Below are 21,161 nucleotides of genomic sequence, written 5' to 3' on the forward strand. Positions count from 1 at the left end.
CTGTCTACTGGTTGGATCTAGATGTTGATAGCTGTTTGCTTGGATGACATTAACCCCCTCAGTGCTGGACCAGCACAGCAACCTCATTTTGAATTATTGCAATCCATGTAATAGCTCTAAGTAAAAAGCTAAACTATCATACTGCAGTTGTGTGTGTCTGAGACTATGTGTGTGGTAGTTAAACATTTGATCATAGAGAACGAAGTAGTCTTCATCAGTGCATGTTATTTTTAGCCAGACTTCAACAGTATTTACTGGATATTGATAATTTTTTATTCATTTATGCGATGTGGGCATCGTTGTCTATGCCAGCATTTATTGCCATCCCTAATTGCCCAGAGGGCAGGTAAGAGTCAACCATATTGCTGTGGGTCTGGACTCACGTAGGCCAGACTAGGTAAGGATGGCAGGTTTCCTTCCCTAAAGGACATTATTGATCCAGATAGGTTTTTCCGATAATTGACAGCAGTTTCATGGTCGTCATTAGACTCTTGATTACAGATTCTTTACTGAGTTCAAATTCCACCATCTGCCATGGCAGGATTCAAACCAGTGTACGCAGAACATTAGCTGGCTCTCTAGATTAGCAGTGTAGTGATAATACCACCAGGCAAACGCCTCCTCTAAATGTTTGATTAAGTTCAGCTGTGGAATTCCCTCCCATCTTCTCTCCACCTCTCTCCCCCACTTTTCTTCTCGACGCAATTTTTTACCTAGCTCTTTGACTAAGTTTTTGGCCGTCTGACCTAATACCTCTGTTTGTGGCTTAGTGCCATGCTTGTTTTAGGCTGCTCATTGTGAAACACCAAAAGGTATTTCAAATGTTAAAAACACCAGTTAAATACAAGTTGTTGTTGAATAATGTCTGACAAACGCACTGTCAGCGTGAAAAGTGTTTCCTAAATGCTCCCGAGTCAGAGAGTGGGCTGGAAGTTCCCTTCTCTAGGAAGATGGTTGCCAAGTGAAGGATGTCAGTCAGGAAGCTGAGCAAGGAGCTGGAGCCAATGTAGGCCAGTAAGCATAGGCACAATGGGTTAACGTTAATGGGATTTGGTGCTCGTTCGGAGTTGGTCATTAGTGTTCTGTGATCTGTAACTGCAGCCAGAGCTTTCCCAGATGTAAACTCTGTTGGGGAGATCAACACTCTCTTGTGTCACACTGGGAGCTGAAGTAATTGCTGTCGGTGATGGGATCAGGCCTTGAAGTGATTGTTTGTCGAACATTCTGATTGGTGGCGAGCTGGGAAAATCAAGGCTGGGGGGCGTTTCTGATGCCTGTGGTGATGTGAAGGATATCTGGTATCTCCCACTGTCGACTCTCCAGCAACTGATTGCAGGCTGTTCATTCCGCAAAACCTCTTTGCTCTAATCTCTCGCAACCCATCGTCAGCGTTGATTCCTTTGATGTTCTGTCTGCGGAGTGTGTTGACTGAGTGGCTATCCTTCAGTCAAGGCTGTTGCTGCTGAGTGAGGGCAGCTCACCCCGTCTCTGAGGCAGAGTCTAGCACGTCAGTGAGTTAGAAATGCAGGTCCTGTTCAGGGTCAAGCTTCAGGGTTGATCCATAGCAGATGATGCTGAATGGACTTTATGTTTAAGAGCTTGGTTCTTGCCATCAACGGGTCCAGGCAGACAGGGTCTTAATTCCCAATTCCTAATTGCCCCTCTTCTGGGGTTATGTTGTGCCCAGGTGCCCTTGGAGAGGGGCCACATCATCCTATGGCTGGCTACAAACCAGGCCCAGGATTCACAAAGTGCACATTAACAAATCAACGTCCTTCAACATTATACCGAGTAGGCAATTGCCCATGTGAAAAACCGGGGTTGTTGGTTCATTCAGAGATTTGCATAAATGATTGGTACATTATAATCTTTCAAATATAAATGTGATTGCCTGAGAATTGTTCTGAAAGCATCCAGCTGAACCCAGTTTCCATTTCAGCTTCATTTTCTCTCGAATCCAACTAGTTAAGATGTGGGTTTTAGTGTTTCACACAGATTTCTCAATCAGGGGCGCGCTCAATCTCGTTGAAGAATACTAGGAATCTATATCCCTATCTAAAAATTCCAGAACGCTTTCCCATACCACTCTGTTCCATTGACTCGCCCTTTCTTATGAATGTGACCTCCTCTACTTTAATGTCTTGTCTGGAGTTGTTTGTTCCTCCACTCAATTTCTCCCCACCACCCAGGTATCCAGACCCGTTGCTAATTGGTGCAGTTTGGCAGGTGGAAATGTAGACATGAATCCCAGTAGATTTGTTCCCAGTTGGTCAATCGTGCTGCCTCTTCCAAGACAGGAGAGAGTGTTTTCACCTGTTTCTGCCTGACTCACTGGAATTCTCTCTAAGTTCCTCTGATTCATCTCTCACAGTCTCAGAAATGATCTGTTTGACAGATCTGTATTCAACTTTTGAAAGAGAATGGGATAGCTACTTAAAATTCAGTTATGGGGAAAGCAGGTACTTTGGGATTAATAGCCTGTTTCCATTAAAGAGTAAAGATAGATTGAATAGCCTTTCTTCTCTCCCATTTACAATAACAGCAGCTTACATTTGTGTAGAATCCTTCATGTAAGTAAAACGTCCTGAGATGCTTCTGAGGAATAAATATCAAACATAACTTGAAACTGAACCACAGACGGCAAGCAATTGGGAAGGTAAATGGTGTGTTGGTAAGTGGTTTTGAGTTCAGAAAATGTCATACTGCACTGTCTTGGTGAGGCCACACGTGGAGTATTGTCTACTTACTATGGAGAGTGCTGTGGAAGTTCACTAGGTTGACACTGAGTTTGGCAGGATGTTGTATCTGGAGAGATTGGACTTCTATTCACTAGAATATAGAAGAATGAGAGGAGATCTCATTAAAACATAATGATAGGGCTAGGCAGACGTGGTTCAGGAATAAAGATAACAAGGTGTAGAGCTGGATGAACACAGCAGGCCAAGCAGCATCAAGAGGAGCAGGAAAGCTGACGTTTCGGGTCTGGACCCTTCTTCAAAAAGAATGTTTTCCCTGGTGAGTCTAGGGAACATAACCTCAGGAAATGGGATAGGCCATTTAAGACTGAGATGAGGAAACATCTCTTCACTCAGGGTAATCAGCTGTGGAATTCTCGACTACAGGAGACTCTGGAGGTTGGGCTACTGTACATATTCATGAAAAAGATTGACTAACGTTTGGATATTAAGGGTGTCAAGTGGCATTGCGAGAAGGCAGAAACATAGTATTGAAATAAAGAGTGAGCCATGATTATATGAAGAGCTAAATGCCCCTAGTTTCTATGGGATGCTGGAACAGATGGCTAAAGACTTGAGTAAAAAGCCGGCGTTTCTCTCCATGTCCAGGATTACTGCACAGCGGACTGTCATGTGGCATTTATTTCTGAATCAAATGTGCTATGCGAATGTGAATGCCTTGTTGTTGTTGCAGCCAGTTGCACCTGGTTTGTTAGCATTAGATATGTTGTCAACAAGCCTGAGCTAGCTTCAGTACAATCACAGTACAATGCTGCTCTGTGTGCCTCCCCTTTGAACCAGCAGGTGTTTGGCCACAACATAGACTTTTATCACTTGAGCATTTGTAATGAATCCTTGTGTATGGTCTGGCCAGCATCTGGAGGACAAGTGGGACATGAAAGGATACAATCTTGGTTGACGCATGTTTCAGGAATGGACACATGGCTTTCTGAACAGGACCATTGAGACACAGCTTCTTTTGAGGCTTTTCGTTTTTAGATTGATGGTTCAGATCATTGTAGGAGCCTACCAACATACACAGAATAGCTGGGACTCGCTTTTTTTTTCTTCCCATGTGATCACAGCAAATCGTTGCCTCAGTATATTGTGTCAACCCTGTTGAATAATTCTCCCCTTCGCTTGGATTTTTTAAAAAAATGAACTTTGAATCTAATCGTAGCTAACGGTTGACTCACAGAGTGGCCAATGATTGCATCTGAGCACAGTTAATGAAACCAGCGTCCTAACTGCTCCAGGGTACGTAAACAGCCATGGGCGATTTGGAGCCTGAATCACTGCAACCCCTAAATGATAGATTAAGTGAAATAGATCAGATGATTGTAAGGTGCATTGGCACAGATCAGTCACTGGGCTTTGAAAGGGTTTTCCTGATCTCACTGTGATAACATGTGGTGAGCCAATCAAGTGGCTTATGAACGTTTATGATGGTGTTTCAACAGCTGAAGGCTGTACAGTTCAATGCAATGCCTTTAGGCCAAATTTAGTGGACAGTAAAAAGTAGTGACATCCCTGGGAGGGTGGGAATAGATGAAGAAGTTTCTGCTGTTAACACTGGAAGAGGAGGAACACGTACAGGACAGTGCATGGACAGTTTGAGAGGAAGATGTGAAAGGGTATGACAGTTTGCAGTGGATAGAGTTGGGGAAGGCAGTCCCCACTGACATTTCCTCCTCTTTCCTTGTCGAGGTGTCAGCTTCTCCCCTGATAGGGTGCTGGGGAATGGTGCAGGGGCCACACCTTGTGCTTATGTGCCTCTCACAGCTATCCTAGATACCAAGAGTGACTGTCTGGTTCTCTCACCCACAGGCTACTTCCAGGAGCTGCTAGACCAATCCGAAAAGAACCTACACAGGAAGCTGACACACATGTATGGACTCCTATGCGCCGAGAATAGCAAAATCTTTAAGGACCTGTTCAGTGAGCTGCGTCATTATTACAAAGGCGCCAACATCAACCTGGAGGAGGTGCTGAATGAGTTCTGGTCGAGGCTGATGGAGTGCCAATTCAAACATCAGAACCCACACTTCCAGATCAGTGACGAGTATCTCGAGTGCATGGTTAAACACGCAGAGCAGCTGAGACCCTTTGGCGAGGTACCTCGGTTCTTCAAGATGAGGCTAACTCGAGTGTTCATCGCCGCTCGGTCCTTCGTGCGGAGCCTCAGTCTTGGCACGGATGTGGTGAAGAAAGTTTCTCAGGTAGGTGCAAACATCTGTCCTTAAGCTAACCTCAGCTACGTTCACACTGTGTGCTGAGGAATAAATATTGGCCAGGGCTGCAGAGAAAATTCCACTGCTTTTTCTTTTAGATCCATCTGAGAGGGGGTTCCTTGTCAGTACAGCGCTCCACTAGTAGGTGTCTGGAATATCAGCCTAGACTTTGTGCTCAAGTCTATGGAGAGAAAGGTCTCCAACCTCCAACTGGCTGAGGGTCACTGGCACTCCATCTATCCACCAGTAAGATGGTGACCCTGACACGAGAGTACTACACACTAAGCTACAGTCTTAGGTGGTGAAACAGTGCCATGTGAATGGTGCTCAGTGTTTAAAATTGTTTGCTAATCCATAGCAACCTCAAAGCTGAGATTTACTGCTACCATTTGGCAGAAAGTTGCTCACAACTAACTCTGTGGAGGAATTCCACGACTTCAGCATCTGTTTGGTTTGAGAGTCTGTTAACTTTCACTGCAGAATGTCGGTGTGCCGAATCGCAAGATTATAGATTCCACACGGCTTCTGTTTGCAACAAGTGTTGGAGCTTGAAGCTGACTGGGGTGACAGCTGAGCGTGAAGAGAGAGCAACTGGGGCCTCAGACCTGACTGTAACAGTGAAATTTTATAAATTAGCTTATTTCAATAATTTCTGCACTGCCATCTGTCCTAGAGATGTTGACTGTAGGGCCATAGTCTTACTATGATGGTGGACGGGTGGAGTGTCAGTGACCCTCAGCAAGGTCAATATCAGTGGCTAGGAGTTCCATTCCCCAACCTCTGATCTCTAAAGAGCTGACCATGTCTTTCGATCAGAAGATCAGGTGGCTTACAGAAGATAAAAGTAGGCCACTTCCACTATTTTGTACTTCATATCTTTTTAGACTTGATTTCCTTCCATTTCTCCATATCCATGATCACTAAATTTTTGTGTAAACAAGAATATGCATATGTAGAGTCATACAGTAATACAACATGGAAACAAACCCTTTGGTCCAACCAGTCCATGCTGTATTCACGTACGTATCCGAATGTCTTTTAAACATTGTAATTGTGCCGACTCCATCACTTCCTCGGGAAGTTCATCCCACACACGAACCACCCTCTGCATAAAAGGTTTTCCCCTCATGTCATGATCATTACATCATGCGCACTGACATATGTAGATACGTACTTAAGTAGCCTGTCTACATGTGTAGGTGCACATTCATTGTAGAGACATACAGCACGGAAAAAGACCCTTTGGTCCAACTAGTCCATGCCAACCCCAATCCCAAACTAAACTAGTCCCACCTGCCTGCGCTTGGCCCATTTCCCTCCAAACGTTTCTTATTCATGTATTTATCCAAATGTCTTTTAAATGTTGCAACTGTAGCCACATTCACCACTTCCTCAGGAAATTCATGTGCATATTCGCATGCGTGCGTATACCTAGACACATGGGTACACACTACAACTGCAAAATCCCACCTACTAACAAAAGAACTGAACTTTGTTTGGAGCATTCCAGTGTATTCAGTGGGAGTAGCATTTTCAAATCTCTGCCGTTACATTGTTGTGTCTTGTGCTGATCGCTGAAACATGGTGCAGAATTTTATCAGGATCTGCAAGGCAGGGTGTGGGAGGGGAAGACAGTAAAATAATAAGGAGCTGCTCTGAGATGCCCTTCCACGTAGTTCCATCGCTGGGGCATTTTGCAATGTGGGGCAGCCGCCCATTGCATGGAATCTCACAGCAATGAGACAGAGACCATTTTATGGATGGGCAGTGTTACTCCCTGCTGTGTGGGGTGCCAAGTAGACAGGGCCATCAATTCTTTGTTTCTCATGATCCAAAGAGGCTGTGGGTGGAGATGGGAGCCCCAATGGTCTTCCCAGGAGGAAAATTTTCCCTCTGACTCCCAGCTCCCTCAATGTTCCTTTCTTCCTGCACCCCCTCCACCCCTCCCACCTCCTAAGGTCTTCTGCCTCCCTCAGCAGCATTGACCTCTTCCTTTGGGGGTAGGTGAGGTTTTAGAGAGTCCGGATCAGAGCAGCAACATCAAGAGCTCACTGACTGCCCTTACCTGGACTTTGGGTGCAAAGGTGACTAATGAGGAGGCTGCCCGTGGTAAAATGGCTAAAACCGGTCTGGCAGCAACCAATTGCCCCCATTGGAATCCAGATGCTGGGGCTAAAGTTCACACCATGATGCCACAGGATGCAACACTGAACATTTTGCTTTCAGGGGGAAACAAAAACTAACAGCTCTCATCTAGTGCTCCATAAAGACCAGATTTACAATGTAACCAACCCTTCAAGTACAGTTTGAACCTCTTTTTGATGATGTTGCGGCTGTTGAGATCAAATGCAGTTACCTCAATGCTGGTTAGACTTCCCAGCCATTTGCCTCCAATCCCTCCAAGGCAAGATGCTGATCCTGTGCGGAATTTGTTTCCTGAACTATATTGCCAGTTCGCTAACAGCGCGATACAGAACCCGAAAACAAAAACAGAAGTTGCTGGAAAAGCTCAGTAGGTCTGGCAGCATCTGTGAATCCAGCAATTTTTGTTTTTGTTCCTGATTTCCAGCATCTGCAGTTCTTTCGCTTTTTATTTACCGAACGCTTAAAAAATGACCTTTCCAGGATCCAACATTTAACTGCAGTGGTTAATGTGTAGCCGTTACCGATTTGCAAATTAGCGGTCAGTGGAGTATTTGCTATAAGTGGTTTAGCTGACTGGCACTTCCTACTGATGAACATTGCAGTTCTATACCCACAGGTCAGCGTTGTGGTTAACTGCTGTCCCATGTGACATTGTGGGATTGTCATTGTCACAGTTATTGAACGTTGTGTTGTTCATTTGGGGGCCTGCTAACATAACTGAATGGATCCTACTCCCTTTCAGTACATGCTTGGCAATGATAGAGACTTAGAATTTTCTTGACCATGCTCAAGGATGCGCGTAAAGCCTTTTTACTCACTTTGCCTTGTTTGTTCATAAAGGTAATGATTAAAACTTGAAACCTATTTGTGATCAATTGACTTGTCTGTAATGCAGCAAAATTATTATTTCTCTTGTAAAGAAATCTGTTGCTTAACCTCATATAATCTGCTAGGAAATAGAGACAGTAAGAGATGCTTCAAACCCCTTTACCCAATGTGCTGGTGTTCCCTATAAAAGGGACAGATATGAGAGACAGAAAAGTTTGGTTGAACTGGTATTGTCCTTTGGATAGACCGTACTTGAATCAGGGTAAAGAATTCACATCTCCATATTATTAAAGGGACATAGAGCTACTGGAGAAGGTGCAAAATGGTTTACTGGAATTGAGAGGATGTAACAGGAAACAAACACAGAGTGCTGGAAAAACTAGGCAGGTCTGGCAGCATCTGTGGAGAAAAAGCAGAATTAGTGTCTTCAGTCTGATATGGTTCTTTTTCAGAACTAAGCACCAAGAAAGATTGGACAGATTGGGCATTTATTTTCTAGAAAAGAGAAGAATAAGGAGTGACCTGAGGTCTTTTACAATTATGAAACACTAAATGAAGTGGACTTAAAATAGATGGGAGAGGGTGTATGTGTGCACATGCGCGCGTGTGTCCAGAACTAGTCTGTTACCAGAAGATAGTCCTTCCCAAGTCTATGTAGGAATAGGAAAGAAACCTTTTACCCAGAATGTGGGGTTTACCACCACAAAGAGCAGTTGAGGTAAATGATACGAAAACATTTAAAGGAGAAACAGATAAGTCTATGAAGAGAAAAGAATTGGAAATTATTGCCACATGTACTCAAGTACAGGAATACAGTGAAAAGCGAACAGAGTCACCATTCTACGGTGCCATCTTAAAATACAAAATACAAAACCGTAATTTTAAAAAAAGGAAGAGAACCAGAAGGAAAAGAAAAGTGTCCAGATCTGCAAGTCCTATCTCCCTAGGCCTAGCTCTGGCCTGGGATTTCAGTCAGCCTCCTCCTGGGACATGATCCACCGATCACCTTTGCCACCACCATTGGTCAGGATGAACCACCTCTGTTGCTGCCACTGACTGTTTTGATGGGATTAAGTAAAGGAAGGTGGGCAGTGATTCCTGCCAGGCGCGCACACACACCCGCGCATAACCGGTAGGTCGAGTGGCCAGCGCCTGTGCTGCAAATACAAAGTTCAGCCTGTGGATTGCTGCTGAGCGATCACGAGCACAGTCCCTGGCTAACTCCCCCCTCCTTGACCCCAGGACATTAAATAGCGAGCTGCTGGCTGAGAATACAGACAAGGGGCCAGATCCGACGTGTTTCCCAGTCCGCATAGCCAAAGTACTCGGAAGCCGGTTTGCAGGAATTGTCGTTGAGCCAAGTGAAGTGATGGATAAATTCTCCAATCCCGCATTCCTGGTGGATGGCCTCACTTGAAAGAAGTGTGACCATCCAATGCTGGACGAGCGTAATGTAGCTGTCCCCGGGAGGCATCAATGATTTTAGTCCTGTTGTCGGCTTTGCTTCTTAAAGAACACGGTTCACTTTTTCAAGCGTCTGGGTGCTGATAATTTTCTTTTTTAAAGAAGCGAGCTTTGGCTGGATTCTGCCTTGCAATTCCACAGATCATGAGAGAGCTGAAGGATTTGTCCACACCTGTACAGTGTTGGCTGATCACCTTTCAGCAGATAAATAAATGTAACCTGACTACAGAAAGTGGGGAAGCGCAGCGCCCCAGCTGCAGGGTTTGAACAGAGAGGCAAGCAATTCTCCACAGTCTCAGTCAGGAACATGAAGCTTTTACAATCCCAATTTCTTCCTATCTCTCTAAATCTATTAAAAGCTATCCTTCTGACAATAGGTATCTATGTCCCTTTTAAGCACCACAGTTGATTACATGTGTCTAACTTTAAGATGGGACACTTCATGCACATATACCTTGTTGAAAAATATTTGCCTGGATTCATTTTTTATTTCTTACTGGCTCAGTTCCATTTCTAGAATAGAGAAACACAGAAAGAGGCCACTCAGCCTGCTATGCCAGTGCCAGCTCTTTTTAAGACGTGTACACTAATTCTCTTTCCCTGTTTTGGTCATATAAACCTGCAGTTTGTTTTCTTTTCGAGTACATTTTCCATCCCCAACTGAGAGTTAATGTTGAATTTGGTTCCATCATTGTTTTGAGCCATACATTCTAGATCACAACAATTCACACTCTAAGATAATTTCTCTTCATTTCCCCTCCGGGACATTTTGCCAATTAACTTAAATCTTCGCGGTTCAATAAACACGTCCTCTTCCAACAGCCCCAACAATGAAGACCTCTCCTCTTTGATGACCAAAACCCCACAAGAATTTGTATTCGTCGCGTTATCAACATTCTCAGTCTCAGAACAATCTCTCCACATCAGAGAGATAACCATCCCAACTCCCCTCCGAAGAGGCATTACTCCGAGGTGATCAAGAGGTTACTTGATTGGGCAGGAGGGTGTCAGCCTTGCTCTACACCTCCCCAAATTAAGTACCCAGTGGAAATGTTTACTGGGTTCCTGCCCAGACACAAATTGAGGCCCTTAAGTGGGCAATTAATTAAAGAACTCTGAATGTGGATTTGCCACACGGGGATATCGGCCAACAAATGCGATTGGATTTGTTCCATGGGGCAACGTTCTTGATTTGAGAAGCCTGATATCGGGGAGGCTTTGACATATCATCCTCCTCCCCAACCCCACCAGCCGCCATTTCTTTAGATACGCCATCACTTGTGACCCACTTGCCGGTCACCCCCGTTCCACCCTCAGTTATTTATCTCCAGGAATCCTGCACTGAAACCAGGCGGAGCCCCTAGAGAATAATCAATAGCGGCCAGGGTTCCCCGGGGCACTGCAGCAAATGAGCTTGCTAGCACTCGATTGACAGCAAGCCCTCGGGGTGAGGGGAGCAGGGCCCTGGGAATTAAACATCGCACATGGCGCTGAGGGTTCCTGTTGTTTATTCAGGCCCTAATTTCGGGCAAGTGCCACCAGGTTTGGCAATGCGTGTTGGGCACCCTGCCCCCATCACTTAACTTTCATTCCAATGGCAGCAGTATGGTGAAGAGATCTCATGCCTGGCCACCAGGACATGGACCATGGCGGAGCACTTAACAAGGACAGTAAAGTTGGACACTCTCTTTATTTCTGCCTTTATATCCTATGTTTTGACTTATTTTTTTGCATTTAAGATGGTGCTGGAGAGTGGTGACACTGTACTGCACTTTTCACTGTATTCTTTGTAACAAGATACAGGTGACAATAAATCAAATAAGATAATTCCACTCAGTCTGTCTTCTTTGGCACAATTCACATACATCCCCTCTGCACCATCTCCAGATTCCCTTTCTTCAGTTCCCGTTCTGGACCCAAAATTTCTGATTTCTCTTCACAGATGCTGCCAGACCTGCTGAGATTTTCCAGCAATTTCTGTTTTTCTTCAGGACTCCCAAAGCAGAAGGTTGAAGAACAAAAAACTGAACTTCCAAAGCAGAGGTTAATTCTCTGTGGTTATTCTAACCAGCACTTGACTGCAAATTTAAATGGCAATTAATCTCGTTAGTTGCAGGATTCAGAGGAAGAGTCAGATTGTTAGTTTATTTATTCCCCATACCAACCAGCAACCTCTGCAATCCATTGAGATCGAATTCACGAGCTGTTTACAGCCAACAGACAAAGATGATGTTATTTTAAGACTTGATTGTAATCAAATTCTGTGTCTAAGAGTAAACTAATTCCTTGAGCTGCCGCTTCCCACGTTTGTTAAAAGATCTGACTTAAATTGCAAATGCTATTTCTAATGTAATATTACCAGATTTGCAGATGACATGTTGCTGGGTTGGATTGTAAGCTGTGAGGAAGGTGTAAAACAAAAATCTTCAGAGGATTTGGACAGGCTGAGTGAATGAGCAAGAACGTGGTAGGTGGACTATAAAGTGAATAAGTGGGAAGTTATCCGCTTTGATTTCAAAACAGATGGAGTATTCCATAAAAGCCGAAATGCTGGGAGGTTTCATTGTTCAAAGGGGCCTGGCTATCGATATTCAGTAAAAGCTAACATGTACGAGCAGGAAGGCATTAGAGTGGCAAATGGTATAGCGGCTTTTATCACAATGGGGTTTGAAGTAGGGATGCCTTGGCTGTTGTTATATAGCCTCGATGAAACTTTATTTGGAGTATTGTGTACTGCACTAGTCTAAGGAAGGATACACATGCCGTAGAGAGTGCGCAATGGTGGTTTGCCAGATTAATCCCCTGGGCTGGAGGGATGGTTTTAAGGAGAGATTGAGGAGACTGGGCCTGTATTCTCCAGAGTTTCAAAGAATGAACGGTGATCTCATAGAAACTTTCAACATGCTTACTGGACGTCAGAGAGTGGATGTAGATAAGAAGTTTCCCGTGGCAGGTGCATTTAGAGCCAGGAGACATGATAAGGGGCAGGCCGTTTGAGGCGGAAGTGAAGAGAAAATTCTTCACGCGGATGGTGGTGAGTCTTTGGAATTCTGTATCCCAGCGGCTTCAAGACAAAACCAATACAGTCATGGAGGCTAATAACACCAAGGGGATACTGGGATAGCATGGAAAAATGGTTTTGAGCTAGATGATCAGCCACAACCAAGTTGAACGGCAGAGCACACTTAAACAGACTGAATTCCTATGGAAGAATGTAAATAGGTCAATTGCCCAACTGTATGGTGTTACTGCATATACTTCACAGAAACAACCTCCGTGCCCTTTGCATCTCACCCTATCTGCACATCTTACTATTCCTTTCACTTCCTTGTACTTACCCAACATCATCATAAATGCATACAAACCATTCGTTTTTATGTGGCAGCAAGTTTCACAATCCCACCATTTCCCGGATAAAGAAATTTCTCCTCAATTTGTTAATTAGAATTAGAATTAGAATTAGAATCCCTACAGTGTGGAAACAGGCCCTTCGGCCCAACAAGTCCACACCGAACCTCAGAGCATCCCACCCAGATCCATCCCCCTATGACCCACCTAATATACACTTGTTTTATTAGTGACTATTTATGGCCCTTGGTTGTGAGCTCCACAGAAGTGGGGAAAGAAAATCTTTTCTACATCTGTTGGAATACTGTGTGCAGTTCAGGTCTCCCTGCTATAGGAAGGATGTGGTTAAACTTGAAAGGGTTCAGAAAGGATTTACAAGGGTGTTGCCAGGGTTGGAGTGTTTGAGCTATGGGGAGAGGCTGAATAGGCTATTTTCCCCGGGGTGTTGGAGGCTGAGGGGTGACCTTAGAGGTTTGTAAAATCATGGGGGGCATGGATAGGGTAAAGAGGCAAGGTCTTTACTCCAGGGGTGGGGGAGTCCAAAACTAGAGGGCATTGGTTTAAGGAGAGAGGGGAAAGATTGAAAAGGGACCTAATTGGTATCAGTACATTAAAAGGTACCTGGATGGATATATGAATAGGAAGTGCTTAGAGGGACTAGATCAATTTAGGATATCTGGTTGGCATGGATGAGTTGGACCATAGGGTATGTTTCTGTGCTGTATATCTCTATGACTCTACCACATTGACCGCTTTTGTAATTTGAATGCTTTCTGTTCATTAGCTGTCATCTCTTCTGTTGTGTAAAGAAGACCCAAATTGTTCACTTCTTCCTGATCGTCCTCCAGACAGTGTTGTAAACGGATTTTTTTTTCTTTACCTCATTTTTGTATAATACAGAGAACCAGAGACTGAGCGCAATTTTTTTCAAACATTGTCTCACCACAGTTCGACATTATGTCTCCGCGTTTGAATTCTGATCCTCAAAAATGAAAGTTTGTCTGGATTGTTGTGAATTTGTTGACTTGAAAACCAGTGATCCAGTTTTTCTTTCCGAGAGGGTGCATTTTGAGGGGAATTCGCCTGCCACTCTTCGAATTATGCCCCGGATATTTTGGGCCACCCAAACAAGTCAATTCCTGATCCAAAAGGATGCACCTCTGACAATGCAGCAATCCCTGAAGGGTTAAGGGTTGAGCTAGATTGTGAAGTTAATTCTCAGTCTGGGCCTGGTAAACTTTCACAACCTGCTGACTCCAAATTGCTCAGTTTGAAGCAGACCAACATGGATAATCAATTGAATAATTTGCCCGGCACAGTCTCTTGAGACTAAAAAACAAAGGCAATTGGATATTTGGAACGGGAGCGTTTTGGGTTCTCAGTGGGATGAACATTGAGTTAAATGGCCTCCTCCTGTTTTGGACTGTTTTGTACATTTTAGTATCCAACCTCCTCCCCTCTTGTTTTCACCTGTGTTTTTGCAAATTACTGAGCCAAACAGAGAGCGATGAAATCTTGTCAGAACAAGAGGAGCTGTATTGAGACACATGCTCAGTGATGATAGTTAGCCATTGTTTTCCACCTGCACCTTACAATCAAAGCATTCAACACTGTAGCAAGTCACCTCAACTGCAGCCATCAATAACGCAGAGAGCTGGAAGATCTCCAGACAGATAAAATGAGCATTTTGTTCGTGATACACGAGCAGCTCAGACAAGGACGTGCATGGAGGCTGTTGTAGCCTGTGGCCGAACATGAAACTGCCTGAAGTGGAAATGAAGAACATTTGGAGATTTACAGTGGAACATCAGCTTTTAGAAGGCAGGAAGGTAGTCAGGTTAATGTCTCAGCAACAGGACGTTCAATTCCCTCCAAACAATACAGCAGGTCAATAGGAACCGAGTCAGTATTTGTCCAGATGTAATGCGTTTTGCAACAAATATTCTGAGGAAAACTAAACCAGACATTAGACGAGCACCGTTTTCAAACGAGAGAAAACTGCTTACTTGCCTAATGAGTAACACATTGGATGTGCTGTGGAATTGGGTGTATAATCCAACGTAAACACAAAAACCATTCCTGCTTTTCATCTAGCTCTTGCTCCAGCTCTTGCTCCAGGTCCTGGTCCAGATCCAGTCCCTGCTCCTGTTCTTTTCCCAGTTCCTGTTTGTGGTCCTGGCTCTGGTCCTGGTCTAAGCCTCGCACCAGGTCCTCCTCACCATCTCAATCCTTCTCCTGGTCTTGGTTTGGTTCAGTCAGGTGGTCAGAGTGCTGCAAACGATGTTGAAAGAGGGGAAAAGGAGGCAAGAGTCTGCCTCATTGATTGTATGACCACGCACAAGCGCTACCATCTCTCAGACAGTGCCGGTTTTAAGCTTCATTCAGCTCATTTCTGCTTGTGGGATTGTACTGAACGGACACTGCGACCACCTGCACCACTGCACGTTGAAAAGAAACTCATTCACAAAATGGGCTTTGCTTGTAAATATTCAGTTGGCTACACGGTTGTTTTACTGGTGGTCAGTAGAAAAAAACAAAATAAAAAGTCGTGGTGATTCTGGTGGTGGGAAGGTCTCTCAGTTGTATATGATAACATTTCTAGGTGGGAAGTAAATAAAAGAAGTTCATTGCACAGAGCAGTGAGACATTACAGAATGAAAAATTGATTCTCAGGAATAATTTGCATGAAAGTTACATTAATATCAGCAGTAGGTGTATCAATTGGACTTTTAAAAATTACAAGATATTCTTGGATTGCTTTTGGAGCAAAACACGTCCTTTCAAACTCTGGGCTGTCCCTCAGACTGAGGGAATAACGAGGAAGATACTTCCATGATTCAGTGTTGTTGATGCTTCCAAACAACAGATTGGTTTTGAGACAATGGGACTTCAAGATCTTTGTAGCCTGAGTGCTGGAGAGAGCTGTTAGACTGTTAATGGATAGTAACTGGAATTGTCAAGAGTCTTTTGTTGCACTTCTCCAGTGTTAGAGGTGACCTTAGTTGAAAAATTGAATTTGGAGCAAGTTGCAATAAACACAGCTCCTTCCAGAAATTTAATACAACACTTTCAACTGCCTGGAAGTGCCATCCATGTCTGAAATGACTGATTCAACTTGTCTTCCATCAAGCTCTAAATTGTTATCTCACTTGACAAGAGCCACACTGTGTCTGGTACACAATCTGGGAATTCATGTCGAACATCATTCTTCAGAGGTAAAGTTTCAGATGATTGAGTTTTTTGAAGAGGTGACAAAGAAGATTGATGAAGGCAGAGCAGTAGACATTATCTACATGGATTGCAGCAAAGCATTCGACAAGATTCTGCATGGTAGATTGGTTAGTAAGGTTAGATCACGTGGAATCCAGAGGGAGCTAGCCAATTGGATATAAAATTGGTTTGAAGTTAGGAGACAGAGGGTTGGTAGTAGGGGATTGTCTTTTTTCTGGACTGGAGGCCTGTGACCAGCAGTGTGCTGCAAGGATGAGTGCTGAGTCCACTGTTTTTCATCATTTCTGTAGATGTGAATCTAGGACATGTGGTAAGTAGGTTTGCAGATGACACCAAAATTGAAGGTGTCGACACTGAAGAGACCATTTCCTCAAAGTACAACGGGATCTCTATCAGATGGGCCAATGGGCCAAGGAGTGGCAGATGGAGTTTAATTTAGGTAAATGTGTGGTGCTGCGTTTTACTAAGGTAAACCAGGGCAGATTTGTACCCTTAATGGTAAGGCCCTGGGGAGTGTTGCTGTACAAAGAGACCTAGGGGTGCAGATGCATAGTTCCTTGAAAGTGGAGTCGCAGGTAGACAGGGTGGTGAAGAAGGCATTAGGCATGCTTACCTTCATTTGTGAGAACATTGAGTATAGGAATTGGAATGCCATGTTGCAGCTGTACATTGGTGAGGCCACTTTTGGAATACTGTGTACAATTCTGGTTGTCCTTCTTAGGAAGGTGGTTGTTAAACTTGAGATATAGAAAAGATTTACAAGGATGTTGTTGGGACTGGAGGGTTTGGGTTATAGGGAGAGGCTGAATAGACTGGGACTATTTTCCCTGGAATGTCAGAGGCTGAGGGGTGACCTAAATGAAGTATATAAAATCATGAGGGGCATGGTTAGGGTGAATAGTCTTTTTCCGAGAGTGGGGGAGTCCAAAACTGGAGGGCATGGGTTTAAGGTGAGAGGGGAAAGATTTAAAAAGGACCTGAGGAGTAATTTTTTCACGCAGAGGGTGGTGTGTGTATGGAGTGAGCTGCCAGAGGAAGTGGTGGAGGCTGGTACAATTACAATATTTAAAAGGCGTATGGATGGGTGTAGGAATAGGAAGACATTAGAGGGATATGGGCCAAATGCTGGCAATAAGGACTTGGACAGATTGGGATATCTGGTTGGCACAGACAAGTTGGACCGAAGGGCCTGTTTCCATGCTGTATGACTTTGGGTTGAGGGTGTTACATAGTGCATTGAATGTGCCCTGGCTAATTTTGGAGTGTTTCGGAGCATTTCGTAGAGAGCCCACCATCACCTCTTTGAGGTTTCGGTCAGCTGTTTTGACATTTCCTTGCACAGGATGCTACTGCCTTGGAACAGGTTGGAACATTTTACTACCTGACATGGCTTTTCAGAAATGCAAGTTGTTGCTAAGCACCAAATGTGGAAGATAGTGGGGAAGATCTTGCCTTCATCTGCTGTCACAGGTCACAGTCGGAAGCTGCTTTTGCATGGAGGTTCTAATAGATGTGTCTGTTTATATGCCTGAGTCATTGTGAGTCTTTGTAGGTGATGACCTTTTCAGAATGGACATCTTCTAGTCTTGCCGCCGACTCAATGACGTGAGCCGGGAACATTTCCAAATGCGAGCACCGCAGGGCTCGATGTAGCACTCGACTTGTCGGGAAGCTTCCTCTTTTACACCAAACAGCTGTGGAAGTCGAAACGCTGCATTCAAGAGCTCTGGTTGAGAGAGAGTCACAGTGGGTTCCTCACTCCATCCTTTCATTAATTATTGATTTTTTTTTGCAGAACTGCGTCTTCTTTCATCCTGCCTGGAGCAGCTGGGGCCAGGGCCACCTCCTTAGGGATGGGTGGACAGGGGGTCTTTAACACATCACTTTGTGTAGCAGCCCTTTCATTTCGACAACTGTGGCCCGTGGTAGGGCACTTGTCTCTCAAAGTCGGAAGGTTATGGGTTCAAGTCCAACACCCACTGTGTACAATATCCAGGCCTGACGTTCCACAGCAGCTGTTTGCGGAATCTTGTTGCGTGCAAATTTGGCTGCTGTGTTTCCCAGATTACTACATTGACTACGTTTCAAACACGAAACCTAATTGACAGTTAAGAGCATTAGAGTATCTTGAGGACACATAAATACAAACGATTTTCCTCACACAATATCGTCGGCCTGCTTTATACTCCTAGAATGCCTACTGTGCGGAAAGAGGCCATTTGGCCCATTGAGTCTGCACCAACCCTCCAAACAGCATCCCACCCTATCCCCATAACTCCACACTCCCCATGGCTAACTCACCTTCCCTGCACATCAGGCATTTTTTTTTTCCCATTCACAGCATTTATTACCCATTCCTAATTATCTAGCAGGCAGTTGAGTGTCAGCCACATTACTGTGGGTCTGTAGTCATATGTAGGCCAGACCAGGTAAGGATGGCAGCTTCCTTCCCTAAATTGGCAATGGTTTCATGGTCATCATTAGACTCTTAATTCCAGATTGCTATTGGATTCAAATTCCACCATCTGCCGTTGTGAGATTTGAACCTGGGTCCCTAGAACACTATACGGATCTCTGGTTTAATAGTCCAGTGGTAATACCACTAGGCCATCACCTCCCCATGGGCTCAGCGTGGCCAATCAACCTAACCAGCACATCTTTAGACTGTGGGAAGAAACTGGAGTAGCCAGAGGAAATCCACGCAGCGAATGTGCAAACTCTACACAGAGACCATCACCCGAGGCTGGAATCGAACCTAGATTCCTAGCACTGAGAGGCAGCAGTGCTAACCACTGCGCCACCTTAAGGTTGCCCCAGCCTGTGTGCAATTCTATAAAGACAGTGCATTCAGCTTGTGAGATATACAATCAATACCTTTTGTGGTTGACTGGTTTACTGCTTACAGTGTGTCAGGCGACCTTGCCACTGCTCACTCTCCTCTGTCAGTTCTCTCAATCTTCTCGAGTTGGTCCCCCATCCAAGTTCTCTTAGAGGTGGTTCCATCAACATAGCTGTCGTGCAACCTATTCCGGCCTAGGAGCCCCACCAGCCTCTGGCCTCCAGTTGCCTGCCCCTCGGCCTTATGCTTCTCACCAGTGTAGGATGACCACGTGACCATGCTGCCAGTTGCTTTATTCTTCAGCTTAACCTGATTCCTGAAGGAACTTCATGAGTTAACCCCGATCATACTGGAAGGAATTAGACTGAAGAAAATATTTATTGTATTCACAGCATTTCTCATCTTGAACATGAGAGATGAGAGCTGGATAAAATTCAAGTGATGGGAACAACAGGAGGCTACTTCGCTCCTCGAAGCTGTTCCTACATTCAACGAGATATGATTGCTCTGAGATCTAACTCGTAATTTGTCCCCAACATCCCTTGATATGTTTTGTTAATGAAAAGCTCTCAGCCTCAGTTTTGAAATGAACGATTGACTGAGAGTATCACTGCCATTTGTGGAAGACAGGCCCAAACACTGATCTTGTTTTTTTGTGTCTAAATGTTCTCTGATTTCAGCCCTGAAAAGGTCTGGCTCTAACATGTAAACTGTGTCTGTCCCCTGCGCATTAACCCCGCACACGTGCACGCACACGCACACAGATACGCGTGCATACACACACGAGCACACAGAATTAGTCTTCTAACCAAGAGAAGTAGATTTTCTTTATCAACTCTTGGGCATTACCTCAACTCCAGTTCAATGACCCTTAACCTTCTAAATTCCATGGAATACAGGCCTAATTTATATAATTGTTCTTTGCAGTTTAACCCAGGAGATGAGGTATCATTCTAGCAAATCTGCAGTCCTTTAGATTTAATTGAAGATTAAATGGATGGGTAGAGTCCATATTGCATTCGATCGGGGGTGTGGAAAGAGATTAAATACATTGATCCAACTGGAAAATACTGGCTGAGATCATTCTGCTAAAATGATTGAGCATTGGATCTTCACTCCATTCATAGAAATATTCTCATAACTAGGCATACAAGCCATGTTCGGAAATGTTTGCCAAATCTTTTTCCTGTTAGTTGGCCAAAATGCTGATGCGATGATGTGATTCATGTTAAACAAAAGTCCTGAAGCTGCACAAGTGATTGGCTTTGTAACAGCTCTTTGCCATGCAACCTCTTCCGGAAGGAATGTTGCTGAGCTCAGTGGTTACATTAGTTCTGGGGGAGTGAGTAGACCTGATTGTCTGAGAATGCTGGAACACCACTGGCAGAGGGCCATTGGCTTCAGTCAGCTCATCTGGTTAAGCATAATGAGCCAAACTACATTTTATTTTCCTTTCTGTCAAGTTGCCTTCGCCCATCAATCCTCTCTCCCGACCTCATGAAGCTATTACCTTTGCGGTGGGGAGATGAATTATACTCAATTGGTCACCTTCTGACACTTTGTCCATGTACTGAACAGTGACTTTTAGACATTGACCGTGTAGATTATTCCCCAGTCAGACACAGGGATCAGTAGAATATGGTTTTATATATAAAATAGAGCTCTCATGGGAAGGTGTAACATCAGTTGGATTTAAGAGTTGAACACTCTCAATGCTAATTGATTAGGAAAGGCAGGAGTAGGCATGAACAACAGCATGGACTGGTTGGGCCAAATGGCCTGATTCTGTGCTATATATCCTCACCTCTGCCAATGGTCTTGCAGCTCGCTCATCCATCAACTCTTCCCCACTCGCCAAAGTTGCTGAGCTCAACAACGCTTGGTTCTGAAGAGGTTACATCGAAGTGTTCTTACACAGTGAATCACTTGGGCAGCATTAAGACTTGTTTTAACATGATTCACATCGTTACATCTGCATTTTGGCAAAACTAACCCTTAAGGATTTGGCAAACACTTTTGAATGTGGCTTGTGTGACTTATAATGAGGTAAAATTATTCCTATGTTTGATTTTGTACAGATTAGATGCAGAGTGAAATTAACTTTACATCATTCCACTGTCTCAAGATCTTGGTACAGACCTGGCTTTGTTACAGAGTGTATCGAGCTCTGCCCTGCTACAAATATCCTTAGGGTCAAGTGCAGTGCAGTTTAGATACAGAGGATATCTATATTTCTGCACTAAACACAATCAGGCCAGTATGAAATAACAAGGTATAGAGCTGGATGAACACAGCAGGCCAAGCAGCATCAGAGGAGCAGGAAAGCTGACGTCTCGGGTC

At 44.3% G+C, this 21,161-nt stretch overlaps 1 protein-coding gene across 1 annotated transcript in view; it reads left to right on the plus strand.

Annotated features, from left to right (window-relative positions):
• The window catches only part of LOC109932539 (glypican-1-like), a 190,157-nt gene that overhangs the window by 118,227 nt on the left and 50,769 nt on the right, over positions 1–21,161 (plus strand). The window contains exon 3 of the mRNA XM_048604746.1: positions 4,563–4,954. Coding sequence (XP_048460703.1) covers positions 4,563–4,954 — 392 coding nt within the window. The remainder of the gene's footprint in view (positions 1–4,562; positions 4,955–21,161) is intronic.

Source organism: Rhincodon typus, chromosome 13 (assembly GCF_021869965.1).
Source record: "Rhincodon typus isolate 14 chromosome 13, sRhiTyp1.1, whole genome shotgun sequence".
In the NCBI taxonomy this organism is placed as follows: Eukaryota; Metazoa; Chordata; class Chondrichthyes; order Orectolobiformes; family Rhincodontidae; genus Rhincodon; species Rhincodon typus.